Source organism: Sturnira hondurensis, unplaced genomic scaffold (genome assembly GCF_014824575.4).
Source record: "Sturnira hondurensis isolate 20B ecotype Veracruz unplaced genomic scaffold, ASM1482457v3 Scaffold0001872, whole genome shotgun sequence".
Taxonomy (NCBI): domain Eukaryota; kingdom Metazoa; phylum Chordata; class Mammalia; order Chiroptera; family Phyllostomidae; genus Sturnira; species Sturnira hondurensis.
In genome coordinates this window covers 23,184,114-23,199,719 of record NW_028074503.1, presented here as the reverse complement: position 1 = coordinate 23,199,719, position 15,606 = coordinate 23,184,114, and the positions used below count along the sequence as shown (strand labels likewise).

Sequence of the window (15,606 nt, the reverse complement as noted above, 5' to 3'; positions counted from 1 at the left end):
CCTCCACCTCCACAGAGCCCAAAGTGCACGTGCCTTGTGGCCTGGGGCTGTGCCCAGGTACAAACACAACCGAGCTGTGCAGAGAGCGGCTCCCCACAGGAAGCCACCCAGATGCCCACCAACCGAGGATCACGCAAACGAATCATGGCAGGTCCCCATATTGGATGACTGCCCAGCAGGGAGAACGAATTAAAGCAACACACAATGACATAAACAAATCCCAGAAACACGGAGTGAGATGAGAGAACCCACGGTTGATCCAAGACCCCGAGTAAAATGTGAGCTCCTCAACTGCTACCTTCTCTTCTGGGGCCCCCACAGGGGCCCAGCCAGGCACACAGTAGGTCCACCTCAGATGTCTGCCAACTGATTAAATGGACTCGACCCTGTAAGGGAAGCAGGCGCTGGCCTGCTGCCTCTGGTCACAGGTGAGGATGTCAGGAGGCCATAGGGTTGGAGGAAGAACGTGGGTGGAGAGCGAGAGCAAGAGTGAACGAAGGGACGAGAGGGTCGAAGTGAGCCTAGGACTGCAGCACACCTCAGGGAGGTGCACAGCGCACCTTGAAGGCAGCTCCAGGGCAGTGGGCAGGGCACATACGTCTCCCGTTGGGCCAGTCTTTCAGCTCCTGTGTGGTGGGTTGAGGCCCCTCTTGGAGAGCTGGCAGGAATACCCCAGATGGGAGGAGGGGACCTTAGCCTCCAGCTACGGGAGGCACCTGGGGCAATTCCCACTCTGAGCTCCAGCCTCTTGCAGAGCAGCATCCCGCATCCCTGCAACAGACCTACCAGCTGAGGACCTCTGGGGTCCAGGAAAAAGGCTTCTGGCTGATGGTGGAGAGGGTGACAGAAGGAACGTTGTTGGAGACGATGGGCCTGGCATCAGCATGCGGGCGTTTCTGCTCTTCAAAGGAAGGCAGGGGGCCCAGCACAGGCAGACCAACCGGTGATGCTCTGTTCCCACCTCCACGCTGAGGGGAGGATTCGGAGCTCAGGGAGGGAGGTCTCCAGGCCTAGCCACCGAGGGGCAGAGCCAGAAGGCCGACCCGTGCCACCGAGAGCCACCACGCTTGGCAGTGGGCATTCTCTGCTCATTTTTCTCACTGACTCCCCACAACTCTCCCAACTCTCTCTGACAGCTCAGAGAACTTACGTCTGCACTATGCACAGATAACCTGAATCCTACTTCAAATGCCAGCAAACTCAGAGACCTCACCGCTCTTCCCAGCAAACACCCTGTTCCTCAACCTGCCCCTCCCCCTCCATGGCTTCAACCTTCTGATTCCTGTGACTCACCAGCCTGCTCCATCACCCAGGCCAGAAGCCTCTACAAATGTGCCCTCATTTCCACACACGACCTATGTCCTGCCTCTGTTTCCACCCCATTGACCATGCGACTCTGATTCTCAGAGCTGAGCCACAGAAGTGCCAGGACATGAGTCCTCTGTAGACCGAGGAGCTCGGCCCTGCAGAGCCCGGGCACCCGGGGGGCACCACCTCCAGGAAGGAAGAATGTGGAGGAGGTGCCAGCCTGTGGCAAGCAAGAGGACCCTCAGACCGCTGAAGGACATGCTGAGGACTGCGAGCAAGATGGCCTACCTGCTGGACGGAGCAGGCAGGCAGCCCCCAGGATGGCTGTGGAGATCTCGGTCACAGGGGACGGCCTGCCTGTGGCTCTATCTGACACACTAACCGCTGCACAGGACAACAGTCAGGACACGCCCTCAGAGTCCGTGCAGTGAGATATGACAGGCCCATAATCACTCCATGAGACCTCTTATCGAGGGGCTGGAGCAGTCCTCCGGCACTCAGAAACAAAACCTACTTCCTTCAAGCCTCAGCCCAGACAGGGACAAACCTCACGGGCAGGGCCTTCTCCCTGTGCTGTCCCTTGTGGGTGCTGAGGTGGTGGCCCAGGCAGGGCCCAGAGGGGCTGGGCCTCACTCACCAGCGACTGGCGGCTGCCACCAAATGGGACAGCTGGAACCGAATGGCTTCGCGTGCCCATCTCTGCGCCCACCAGCGCCGGGCTGACAAGCTGACCACAGGCCGTCCCACCCTGTTGCTTCAGATCCAATCCAAGCCCTTGAATCTGTAGATGTGCCTGGATACTCCCCTCTTCTTGAGTTCTGGACACTAGCCCTCAATGTCTGCAGCCCCCAACACATGCACATGTACATGCACACATACATGCACACGCATACGCACCCCACCTGTTTCTCAAACCATGTCAGTGCCCAGAAAGTCGGGAAAGCCGGCGGGGCAGGAGCCTGCAGACAGATGCGCCACGCACGGCAGACTGCGAGCCGATTTGGGGAACTCTGCGGCAGGAGCTAGACCCACCTCGCCCTCCACACCACCCCGACACTGGCTCACACAGAGGACTCACGCAGTGGTGGGGACAAGCTAAGGACAGGGACGAAGGTGACTGGGGCTTGGCTTGCTCCCAGGCACCCCCTGCCTCCTCAAGCCTTCTGTTCCTGGCTGCAGGGGCCTCGGCTTCCTCCTGGGTGCACAGGTGACACTGAGTTAGTGTGCGACTCCCATGCCTGCCCCTCTGGGAAGGGGCGTCAGGGCCACACAGAGCTGCCGAAGGCATGGGGCCCTTTTCCTCGTGGGGCCACTGTAGTTGTCCTGGACTCAGAGGAATCAGACAAGTGTTCTTTCTACTCCCCGCCTCCCCAGGCTTCCTGTCTGTTAAGATCCAGCTGAAGACCCTTTGCTCCCTCAGTTCCACGCTGTCCTCAATGCTGTGCCCCACAGACCCCAGCAGGTACAGCATGCCCCCTGGTGGCCGCTGCCCTTTCTGACTGTTCTGCTGCAGTCTGCTCCCCCAAACCAGAATTTATTTATAAAAAGTTGTGTGTTTATTCTCACATGTTTAAACTTCAGTCACATTTGAAGTACTGTCCATTTGATGCAATACACACATTGAGATGTTTTTCCCACTGCTCAAAGCAGGTTTTGAATGCATCAATTTTGATGCCTGTTCTTGCTTTTGCCATTTTTTTGTTTCACCTCTACCACATCAACAAAATGTTTCCCTTTGAGGACTTTTTTCATCCAGGAAGACAAAAAATAATCACTCAGGGTGAGAGCAGGTGAATAGGGAGGGTGGGGCATGGGGGTCATGCTGTTTTTGGTCAAGAACTGCTGAACATTCAACGTGTTGTGGGCAGGTGCGCTCGTAAATTACCCATCATGAAATGGGCAATGTGTTGAATCTTTAAAAAAAAATTTCACTGAAGCTGAATGCAGCCTCTCACAACAACGCCAGCTGGTGCACTGATATAGGTAGGTTCCTGGAACACTCACCTAGTGGGGGAAGCCTGTACTACAAGGGGCTCGCCCTCCAGAAGATAATTCTGTTTATTGGAGGGGGGTCTTCCCTCATAGTCTGCCATTTTTCTTTATTAGCACAACCAAGAATGATTTTTGCTTGTGCACGTGTGTGTGTGTGTGGGGGGGGGTGTCAGTGTGCAGGCATTGACAGTTCTAGGCTGCAAAGGTTTAGAAAGTGGGCAGAACCTGGCTGAATAGGACAGGGCGGCAGGAAGACCACCCCCCTGCCCCCCACTGGCACTGGCATTGACATTCCCCAAGTTGAAACAGACGCTTCCTGTGGGCTGGTCTGAAGCTCCACTCAGGCCCACACTAAACTGGACGTTAAGGGTGACTCAGGTTTGCTTCATCAGAGAGAACAGAAGGAGCCGAGTGCAGAGGGAGATGGTGGGGAGGGGCAGGGCCCAACCAGAAACAGAGGAGGGGGGGTGGTGTGTGTGTGTGTGTGTGTGTGTGTGTGTGTGTGTGTGTGTGTGTGTTCAGCACCAAGGACAGCGTCCCAACACCCTGGTGGGAAAGCCGATGATGGAACTCTTGACATTCCAACCCCCACAACAGAAGGGCCCCTGAGGCCGGAGAATGGCAGGGCAGAGGCCGGCAGAGCGAACCTCCTGGGCGGCACCAGTGCTGAGTTCAGGGGTGGGAAAGGCCATTCCTTTCACTTTGGACCTTCTGTGCCTGTCCACTCTGTCCTGTCCCTCTCCACCCCAACTGTCTTCGAATTAAGACCCAAAAGACCAGGGAGAGGTGGCTGATAATGAGTGAAGCCCATGGCCAAGTATATTTCCCCTAAGTCAATGTCACATCCAGGATACTGATGTTGACACAGGCAAGATGCTGAGTGTGCCCATCAGCACAAGGATTCTGCCTGACCATGCCGAGGGGTGCTGCCCCTGCTGCCCCTTTATACCCATGCCCACTTCTCTCCTGCCCCACCTCCTCCCCTCATCCTTGGCAACTGCTAATCTGTTCCCCATTTCCACAATTTTGCCATTTCATTGCCACTTCAAGAAGATCACATGAGTGGAATCATGAAGTATGTGACTTTGGGGCACTGTCCTTTTCCCGCCCAGCATCATTCCCTGGAGACGCATCCAGGCGGCTCTGAGTTTCAGTAGCTGACTCCTCTTTGTTGCCGAGTGACGCGGCGTGGTCAGCCAGTCTCCTGTTGAAGGACATGTGGGTTGTCTCCAGTTTGGGCTGTCGTCACTAAAGCTGCCACAGACATCTGAGTACAGGTTTTTGTGCGAACATCAGTTTTCACTTCTGAGGGACAAGCAGCCAGGAATGCGATGGCTGGATCATATGGTACTGCAGGTTGAGTTTTTAAAGACTCGGCCCAACCGTTTTCCAGAATGGCCACACCACTTCCCATCTTCACCAGGGATGTATGAGTGACCCATCTCTCCGCATCCTCCCCAGCACTTGGCATTGTAAAAAATAAAATAAAAAAATAAAAATATATATGCTCTGATAGGTGTGTAGTGATGCTCCCCAATGGGTAATGGTGTCGCACATCTTTCTGTGTGCTGATTGTCCATTTGGACATCCTCTTTGGTGAAACATGTGTCTTCGTGTATTTTGTCCATTTTAAAGTTGGGTTGTTTTTAACGTTGAGGTTTAAGAGTTCTTTACATAGTCTGGATACCAGTCCAGTTTCACACCTCAGTGTTGGAATCCATCAATGATCTTCTTTTCATTCAGTTTGACATCTTCCCAGTTCTTGGTGTGATGAATGATTTTTAGTTGCGATTGGGACACTTTCGTGATAGGTTATGAGATTCTGAACCTCATTTAAGTCTTCTGTTCCAATTGGACTTTGTGACACCACTCTGGCAGGCGAAGGGGTCACTACCTCGCAGTTCCCAGTCCAAGGGTGGCGCTGCTGTTACACCTGGTGGAGGTGAAGTTCTAGGTTCCTGTACTTTCTGATGACCCTGCCACGGAGGTTGCCTTATCACCGTCGGGCAACAGGAGTCTCAATTCTCCAGAAGACCTCCTGCGACATGTCTCCACAGGGTGGGGGGAAGGCGCCTCACTAGTGCTGAGTGGGGCAGAAGTCCAGCCCCCACCGCCATGGGCTCCCGTACACCATGGGGTGAGACAGGGCCTTCTTACAGGCCAGCAGGGATGAGAGCAGCATCTTCCTACTTGGCCTCTATGACACCACCCAGGGCAGTAGGTTGGGGCACCTTGTCCCAGCTGGGCCAGGGAGAAAGTCCAGGCTCCCCCTGGGTCTTTGCTGGCATGGCACGAGTGGGGCCGCGGTGTTTTCTGGGCTGTCTGGCTGGAGTAGACAGTCATTGTCCCAGTTTTCTGTTTTGTTAGGTGGTTCTTTTTCTGGACCTTTGCCAACGAGAGCCTTTTAAAAATCTGTGTGCACTGGCATTTCCTGGCTACCGAGTTCTTCAGCTCTAAGCCTGGGGTAGAGGAGGCAAAAAAGAAACCCAGGGAGGTCACCACTGTGTCCTTGCTCGGGTCCCAAGGTGCCTCAGCCAGTGTGCCTTCCTCTCTCCACCTCTCAGCATCTTTTCACGGTGGTTCTATGTAGAATGCCCAGGCTGTTCGCTGCAATAGCAGCAGGGACGTAGGGGAAAAACATCCACTCAGTCTTCCCAGAGGCAGACACCTAGGTCTGTATTTTTAAGGAAACATTTTGAGGGCCGAAGTCTCGTTTGCTTTCTCCGAGGGGAAAGTGGGGCTGCAGCAAGAGGAGAGAGCTCACCTATGATCAGATGTGAAGTCACAGGTGCAGAGGACAGGTCCCAGGCCTCCCTGTCCCCAATCTGGTCACAGTTCCCTGACGACACAGTGCCCCGCCCCGCCTGCCAGTACGACCTTCACTGCCGGGCGAAAGCGTCCCTGCAGACAGCAGCCCCCACCTCCCGGTACTCACACGCCATTCTGGACTGCTGTTTTCCACTCAACAAAGTCTTTATTATTTTTTTTAAAGAAAGCCTTTATGTCTCAAAGCAGACTCTAGGGTCTCTGAGGGCAGGCCCTCAGTGAGTGGTTGCTGGCCATTCTCCCTGTAAAAGTTAACCATGCACACGGTCTGGTGAGCTCCATATCCGGTGCCTCCAGGGGAGCTGGAGCCAGGGGTGCCTTGAAGTCAGGGATGGTGGCTTCTCCTGGAACAGAGAGGCTGGCATGCCGAGAGCAGTGGGGGGACGCGGTCGGATCTCCCCAGCAGGGTGTGCGCGGTGCCGGGAGGAAGGCTCACTCAGACGACTCACAGTGCTCCCACAGGGGAGCCCAGGGCAGGTGGTGCCTGAGAACGGTGGTGTCCGCCCCAGACTTCGGAGCACCGCCCGCCCTCCACCAGGGCTTGCTCGTTAGATCAGTGAATAAAAGAACAAATAGACAAGGAACGAGCTCACCACGACAGGGCGGAAGAGCAGCGTGAAGGAGGGTGTTTGGAGTAAAAGGCGGACCTGCCACAGCGCACTGCTCTGGGGGAGGCTGCACGGCCTGGGCAAAAGGGGTGAGAGCGAAACCATCCGCTGAGTCACGAGAAGGTGGCTCGGGGCTGAAGCAAGGACGACATTTTCACCGATGGAGCTAGCTGCCCCAGTGACATGCCTCCTGAAGCGGTGAGCTCCCCTTTACCGAAAATGTCCAGCCCTGTAAGGGAGTCTCTGCACTGCAGGGTGCGGGTGGGAGGGTGGGATCAGGTCTCCTCCACTGAGCTGCCGTCACCCCGAGAGTCCGCAAGGCCGCCAGCATTCACCGCGCATCTGCTTAGCTCTGCATTTGCAGGGGGAGGGGGGGGTGGCCAGGGAGAGGTCAGCTCTAGCCTCAGCGGGGCTTATACTGGAGGCCAGGCATGTGACAGTCATTCTAGCCTGTCACCAGAGAGTTCCAGCTTCCCCCATTCCAGGCACCCAGCAGGGTTACGCTTCTTTGTGTGTTTATGGGTAGGCAGGACCATGTGATCGGTTCCAGGCAGCATGTTCCCAGCGGAGGTGACAGGTGTTACGTCCAGGTTGAGGTGCTGAACGGCAAAGCGAGACCCCCCCCCCAGTGTGCTTTTCCCTCTGCCTGTTTTTTCCCCCAATATTTTATTTATTTATTCTTAGAGAGAGAGGAAGGGAGGGAGAAAGAGAGGAAGAGAGACATCGATGTGAGAAAGAAACATCAGTCAGTTGCCTCTGGTATGTACCTCGTCCAGGGACCAAACCTGCCACCCAGGCATGTGCCCTGACTGGGAATCGAACCAGCAACCTTTGGCTTTGAGGGACAACGCCCAACCAATGGACAGCCACACTAGTCAGGCCTCCCTCTATCTTGATGACTAGTTAAAACAGCGACTGTTGCCCTGGCTGGTGTAGCTCAGAGGATTGAGCGCGGGCCTGCGAACCACACGATCGCGGTTTGATTCCCAGTCAGGGCACATGCCTGGGTTGCAGGCCAGTTCCCAACAGGGGACACATGAGAGGCAACAATACATTGATATTTCTCTCCCTCTCTCCTTCCCTTCCCCTTTAAGGATAAATAAATAAAATCTTTAAAAAACAAAACAAAACAAAAAACAGCAACTGTTTCATCAGGCTGGGTCCTGAATGGGCTCTTCAAAGTTACTGAGATTCAGGGGTGTTTGTTACTGCCGCATTTCCTAGGCAATTCTGACTGATACAAGGAGACAAACTTCACCTGCAAAGAACACCAGAGAAAATATAGGATGAGGGGCACGAACAGTGGTGGGCTGGACAACAAACACTTCCGGCATCTCAGCTGAGCACAGAAACACCTTCACATTCACTGTCTTCACCGCCAACACTCCAGTAATGCCCAACACCAACTGTCTACTTGAATTGCACTCTCTCCAGTTGCCCTAACATCCCAGCTTCAAGCCCTTGCTAACACCACTCTCTCTTTATCTTGTCTCTTCCCCGCCACCTACTCAAACATCCTACCCATTCCTGCAGGCACAGATCAAGTCGCATGTTCTGCAAGACATCTCCCCGCCTGCAGAGACTGACGGAACCACTTGCTGGGCTGGCTGCAACACCCGTGGTCGGGGCGTCTCCCAGGGGGACATGACATGTGTGCCTTTGGCCTATTTCATGTTAACTTGTCTGCACGCCACACCTGGTTAGTGAGCCATAGGGCTCCAGCTCCTGTGTCTGCCACACTCACAGCAGTTTCTCAACAAACATGGACTGAATCAAGAGTAACGAACATGTACGTGACACTTAAATACCCACAGAAGCTGATTAAAACACTAGGCACTTTTAGGAAGACACCATTTGTACCAGTGAGCTTTTAAGCTGGCACTGAGCCAACAGTCTAGCTGCTGGAAGGCAGCAGGAAGGCTGGCCAACACGTCCCTCCTTCCACCTGGAGGCCGGGGGCAGGCAGTGCGTCCGAGGTTCATCTCTGCCAACCACCCATCACCTCCTGGGTCAGAGTCAATGATGGCACCTGGGATATACTGAGCCTGCAGGTTGGCATAGGCATCAGAGTGGGTGGGGGAATAGTAAAGAAATATGGAAAATCCAGGCCTCCTGTTGCTTTTAGCAGCTATTTGGATCCAGTTGGTTTTTTCATGGAGACACAGAATGTAAATAATGAAAGACATTCCAGAGAGGCTCAGAGACATCTGCGTAGCCCAGTGCCTCCTCCTGCAGTGGAGCCCTGGAAGGAGCCCTGGAAGGTGTGCCGCACCTGAGTCAGCATCTGGCTCTCTTGACCCGGGGGGCGGACAAGGCTCTTTCACACGCTCCTGCTGCTTCACTTTGTTACTAAGCATCGGGATGGGGCAGGCTGTCGGCCAGGACCCAGACACACCCCCACCTTTCCCAGGGCTTTGCAGGAACCTGCCCAATAAGGACATGTGCTCATTATGCTCCCAGCAAGGTTTTATCACCTTGCTCAACAGCAGACACTGCCAGCCAAGCCCTTCCATCAGGAAGTCCTTCTCAAGGTCTAATCACAGGCCCGGCTGCTGCTGTGCACTTTAATCTCCTCTCCTTAGCTCTTCCATGCAGAGGGAGAAGAGCTGCTTGCTTGTGACCCCAAACAACCTTCATAGGCCTTTGGCTTTCTCCCCTGAATGCTAACCCCCCAGCCGGGACCTCGAAATGTTCCCTAACTGCACTGGGTTGTTGCACTCTCTCGTTTCAGGTGCTTCCCTCTAAGTCATCTCCATGCATTTCCCCCACTACAGTGAAGAGGTGAAAACTGTATTTCAACCTCCCAACTAAATGACAAGGTGATGGACAAGCTGTTTTGGAAAGAGGCTGCTGGGATGCCAAAGAGTCCTCGATACAGCCAAACCCCGAATGCAGCTGGGCAGGCCTCCTGGGGACAATGGGTGGCCCATTTTTCATTCCGGGCTCTCTGAGCCTCCCTCCTCCCATCTCATGGGGCTCTGCTTATTCTAGGTTTCTCCCACTTTGTGCCTCAAAAACGCTTCAGAGGAGGCAAGGGCTTTTCTTGTTGTTTGTTTGTTTGTTTGTTTTGTTTTCACAATAGTTGAAATAAAATAAATAAGCCCAGTACATGACTAATCCCCAGGTGCAGGGCGGGGGGGTGGGGAGGACCTGCACCTGGGCCCTCCACTACACAGAGCTTTCCGGGCAGAACACGGGGCCTCAGTGTCCGCTGGCCATCCACCTTCCCAGGGCACACGTGGCCAAGGCAGGGCAGTGAAGGGGAGTGCCCGAGCAGCTGGCCACCCCAGCCTCAGCTTACCCTCAGTTTCCCCCTGAAACTAATTCTCCCCCGTGGGTAAATGTGGGCACGTAGAGCTGCCCGATCATCCCAACGACCTCAGCAGCTCAGCCAAGTTGGTGTTGCCAGAGGCTAGGGCCCACTCGGGACTGGCTGCATGGACTGGGTCTAGGCCACCACAAGCATCTTCATGAGCACCTACTGTGTGCAAGGCCCTAGGCCAGGGGCAGTCAGGGAAGCAAGGCCAGCCCTCGCTCCCATCTTTGGGTTGACCAGCTGGCTGAGGGCCTAGGCACAGGTGCATGGAACAGCTTGATCCCTCCATGAAATAGGGAGAGGGTCTGCCTGGATGAGAGGGACCAGGGATGAGGCCAGCAGGTGTGCTTATGGGCTGGCAGCTGTCCCTGAGAGCTGGTCCGGTGCTCCTGCATCTGGCAGACCAGGTTGAAGGTAGCCTTAAAGAACAGATGGGCCAGCAGAGTCCCATCAGAGCTGCGCCCTGCAAAAGGCACTCACCAGTGGGCAGCTCCCTGGTTCTCCCTCCATGAGACCCACTCCAGGACAGTGCGGGCGGGGCAGCTGCCACCGGCCAGGTACGTGGATCTTTCCTTGTAAAGCAGCCACTTAAGAAATGCTGACCAGCTTGGATTCCACCCTCCGACCCAGAGGCCCAGAGTGATGCCCGCACTGGAATTCGAGCCATCATGGACTATGGGGACAAAGACAATGCCCTGGATGGCAGACAATAAGAAGCAAGGAACTTGTCCTGACACTGTTGGGTGCCATGCCAACCCTGTGTACCCACCCAGGTTGTACTGAGAGAGAAGAACCTTCTGTCTCGTGTACATCACTCTGTTACATTCGTACCCTAATTAACTGAGTCATCTGAATATCAGGCCTTTTATCACTGAGCCAAGTTCTCCCGGCCTCAGGAGACCTCTCTTCAATCCAGCTCCTGTGCCTCCGTGCAGTATGGTGTCCAGCACACAGGTTCCACCCTTGGCCTTCCATCTGGGAGGTCCGGCTCAGTCCCGCCTCCTCTGCTGGGGCCTGGCCAGGCTCCTAAACTCTGGGATACCTGAGGCCTGGCCACCCTTTGGAAAAGTGCATCTCCTGCCCTGCACTGGGCACTCTTCACACGTTATTTTGTCCTTCTCGCTAAGGAGCAGGGCTCCCGAAGGCAGGGACCATGCTTCAGGTCCTCCAGAGCAGGGGTCCCCAACCCCTGGGTCGGACTGGTGCCGGTCCCATTCCCCTCTACCCCCAATCTATGGAAAAACTGTTTTCCATGAAACTGGTTCCCAGTGCCAAAAAGGTTGGGGACCACTGTTCCTGAGCATGGCACCAGGCCCCTGCAACACTCCCAGTGGAGGAATCCGCAGGAATCCCTTCTGCAAACACCCATGACTCGGAGGCCTGCTGAGCTGTGCTGGCTCTGAGCGGCCTCACACGGCACTGCGGGTATGGCCACACCAAGACTCAGGCCAAGCCGCCTGTCCTCTGGTCTCAGTCAGCTCGCTGAGGCCAGGGGCAAGTTATCATAGGAGCCCAGTGCGGCTCTCTCATCTCTCTGGAGAGAGGCAGTGTGAGGTTGACCTGGAGGTGCGGATAAATGGCTTCTTCAGCTTGAGGGGTGCCAGAGATGACTCTGGAAGACCCACTGCCTCCTTCCCTCCTGGCTACGTGACTCATGCAGGTGCCCCCTGGTCCGAGGACAGCTGGCTGGCCGAGGGAACTGGACAGGTCCCTAACACCTCACCCCCTGGTCCTCTGCACAGCTACAGCAGAGTCTCCAAAGAGCACCACTGGCACTGAAGCCCTAGGCGTCCCGTTGTCTGTGGGACCCATCATCATTGTTTGGCGTGGAGCCTCCAGCTCATTCACTTCACTGTGAATGATGTCCTACTTTCCTCTCGGTGGACATTTGCTTGTTAGCAGATGTCTGTTATTATAAATAATGGTACCACTGAAAAAAAACTTATGAATCTGTGTTCTTAGGGCGGAAGGCTTCATTGTGGGCTGGGTGCTCAGGGAGAACTTTCCAGAGGATAGACTCCACCCTCCCTCTCCTAGTCCCTGCTCTCTCCACATCACCGCTTCTCAGGAGAGCCATACTTTTTGGCCTCTGATCCTAATGTGTCCTGCAGGCAGGGAGGAGGTATCAGAAAGAACAGTGACAACCAGAGGGTGCGCAGGGAACCTGGAGGGTCTCCAGAGGAGCACCCTGGGCCAGCCCAGAAACCCAGACACACACAGCATGTGATGAGACAGCCCAGATGGAGCACAGAGCTGCTTCCCTACCTGCTGCGGGGGTGCGCGCCCTCGGGAGAAGGAGCAGCTGCCGTCCAGCTGCTCGCTGCAGTCCGCTGTCCACTGTGGGGAGAAAGGAGCGGTCAGTGACGGCAGGCCACGCAGGTTCACCCTCACTGGGCCCGGGACCCCCGGCGTGGCCCTGTCCTCCTGCAGGTCTAAAATCCAGCTCGGCCACGTCAGTAGCAAATCCTTCCCCACCAGCAGGTCCAAGGTGGCATCTCCAAAGTCCACATGGAGGCAGCCCTTTGGTGTCCACTCAGGGAAGGCAAACTCATTTCCCCTCACCCGGCCCACTGATGTGATGGAGATCCTGCTACTTTCCAAAGGCAACTGGCTGTGACAAAGGGTCATTGTGAGTTTTGAAACCATTGGGTACCGTGTTTGATCACCTGACCAGGCTTCTCGCCCTCGACAATGTCAAGGCCACAGCTGGCAGGGAAGCATGGGCGGGCGGGTCTTCTGTATGCTCAGCTCGGAAAGACGATGCACCTGGGGACTGGCAGGACTGCCTGGCACTGGGGAGGAGCCCAGACTGGCCATCAGAGCCCAGAGCCACCGCTCACCCCTGAGAGCGCAGAGGCCTGATGTGCCCCAAAGTGCGGCCTGACAACCACCTGCATGACAGTCCCCAAAGCCTGCCACACCGGCGTCCCTGGACCACTCTGCCCCCACTGAACCAGACTCCTTGAGGGCAGGACCTGAGCACCAGCATTTTGACAAGCTCCCAAGTGATGCCCCCCAAGTTTCAGAGCTGCTGATACCCATTCGACCTCCCAGGTTCTCCTCTGCCATCTATAACATGGGGACAGCTGTGCTGGGTGACTCTACACAGCTGGGATGAGGACTGTCATCAACCATAAACACACTGGAGAGACATGGAGTAGCGGTGACCCGGGGCTCTTCCTGCGCGTGGTGCTACCCAGCGGTATGGTGGTGTGCTTGTTACCGTGTAAAATGTTAGCTAGTCTTGCAGGCTAGAATGGCTGAACACTGACCTTGATCTACACCCTGTGTAACACCGGAAATGTAGGAAAGCCCCGTCTCTCTCTGTCTGACACACCTGGGCAAAACTGGGAGTGAGTGTGGATGGCTCAAGGCCCGGTTTTGTAAAACCTTGGCTGGACACACCCTCCTGCTGTGGGCCAAGGCCATGACCTTTGTACAGGAAAGACATTTAATGACAATGCTGGTGACACAGGCCACACTACAAGTGTGGCCCAGAGCAGCACCATCCAACGGAAGTACAATGACAGCCACCAATAGGAGGCACAGGCGTCATTTTAAATGACTTAGCAGTCACATTTAAAAGGGTCAAATTAAATTCAATATATTTTGTTTATCTTAAAATATTGTAAATAGGTAGTTAACATAAAATGCATTACTGAGATATTTTACACTCCTCTTTCTATACTAAGTTTTTGAGATCCACAGAGAGCGTGTGCCAATTCTGACCGGCCACACTCCAAGCTCCTGCTAGTGGCTACCCTGTTGGGCAGCACAGCCTGAGGAAAGGGGCAAAGGTGGCGGCGTGCCAGGCCAGGGACTGCTGGCCCTCACGTCCACTCTTGCCCATCCCTGCTCTGCCCGGCAGGGGGCTGACCCCAGCCAACTGTGACTCCTTGGCTCCTGTGTCAGCTGGGTTCTGCCACTGGGAGGGGGAAGAAGGGAGAAGCCAAGGCGCTTCCCCTGCCCTCCCCTCCCCCAGCCTCAGGTGGCATTACCAGCAGTGACTGGGTCCCTTTCGTGGCTCCAGCCCTCCCCAGGTAGCCTCACCAGGTAGCCTTCAGGTAGCATGACCTGAACCCTGGCTCTGGCAGCACCACCACCTGCCTTGCGCCTCGGGGCTGGAGGTGGAAAGGACTTCTGCAGTTGCTTCTCTCCCGGTTATTAGCTTCTCAAATTTTCTATCATCTGCAACCAACTCCCTGGATTGAACTCCATCTGTCTGGATATGTGCAGTCTCACAGCATCTCCTCAAGATACTGTACTTATTATGGGGGAGGGGAAGGAGAAACGAGACATCCATCAGACACCACCTGGACTGAGTCACCGAGGAGAACGTGGTCTGTAACACAATATATCAAATCATGGACTCCCCCAAATGAGGCACTGAGAAGGGCGCACTCCTTCTGGGGTGTCTTGCCCGAAACACACAATCTCAATCTAATCAAGACAAAAACATCAGGCAACGCAAACTGAAGAACATTTTCCAAAATAGGTGATCTGCGCTCTTCAAAAGTATCAAGGTCGTGGAAGAGAAGAAAAGACCAAGAAAGTTTTCACAAACTGGAGGAGAATAAGGGAACATGCGAATCACATGCAAATCGGGATCTCGGAATAAAACAAAAACATTAGTAGAACAGCTGGTAAAGTCCCAAATAAAGTCCCGTCGCACCAGTGTTAACTTCTTCACTCTGGTCACTGTGCTGAGGTCTCGGAAGGAGCTCATAGTGAGGGATGTGGATGACAACAGCGTCGTGGGGACACCCTGTGCTAATTTTGCACCTTTGCTACAAAGTCTAAAATAATTTCAACATAAAAAGTAACACATATAAGTGTGTGTTTATATACATGTACATGTAATATACACACAAGGTGGAGGAAAAGTAGATGAATAGCTGTTCATAGGGAAAGTAATATAATAATTAATAAACAAGAATAAACCCTGTGTTTCATGTACTCACAACTGTAAACCTACTTTTGCCCCACCTTGCATATGATTCTTTCTGTCAATGTTTAAACTACTGGAAAGCAATCCCTCTGCTTAATATACTTGAGTGGTGTCTCCCTTCCTGTTTGGGGCCTGTTTGACAGGGTTGGGGACAAGCAAGGCCCATGGTGACTGCTGGCCATGGAGGACTAGGTCATGCATGCACTTGCCATCCTGTCCTACGAGAGTCCTTCCTGCCTGCAGGGGTCACAAACGCTCCAACCCCAGCTGCACAGGGCTGATGTGATGCCCCATAGAGCAGGGACTCGAGTGTGTCTGCGCCTCCTGGGGTCAGCATGGCCCCTGGCGGGGTGAGGCTGGGGGCCAGGATGGCTCCTCTGAACAAGCATGCACAGAGCGGGCCAAGGCTTCACACTCAGGCACAGGTGACCTCACCCCTCTAGTTGGCTCTTTAAGAGCAGTTCCATGCTTCCGTGAGATGGCTTTGAGGTCAAATCACCCTTAACCTCCCATCCACCAGCCGGAAGCTGTCTCCTGAGTGCATTCAGTGTGGGACCTGCAAGGCCTCCCTTCACAGGCCCAGGGAAGGGAAGATGGGCAGGCCAGGA

General features: G+C 54.7%; 1 protein-coding gene across 2 annotated transcripts in view; it reads right to left on the bottom strand.

The window, feature by feature from the left end:
* CTIF (cap binding complex dependent translation initiation factor) overlaps window positions 1-15,606 on the bottom strand; it is a 249,813-nt gene that overhangs the window by 162,482 nt on the left and 71,725 nt on the right. For both annotated transcript variants that reach the window (XM_037034004.1, XM_037034011.1), the window contains exon 3: window positions 12,316-12,387. In XM_037034004.1, the coding sequence (XP_036889899.1) occupies window positions 12,316-12,387 (72 nt within the window). The remainder of the gene's footprint in view (window positions 1-12,315; window positions 12,388-15,606) is intronic.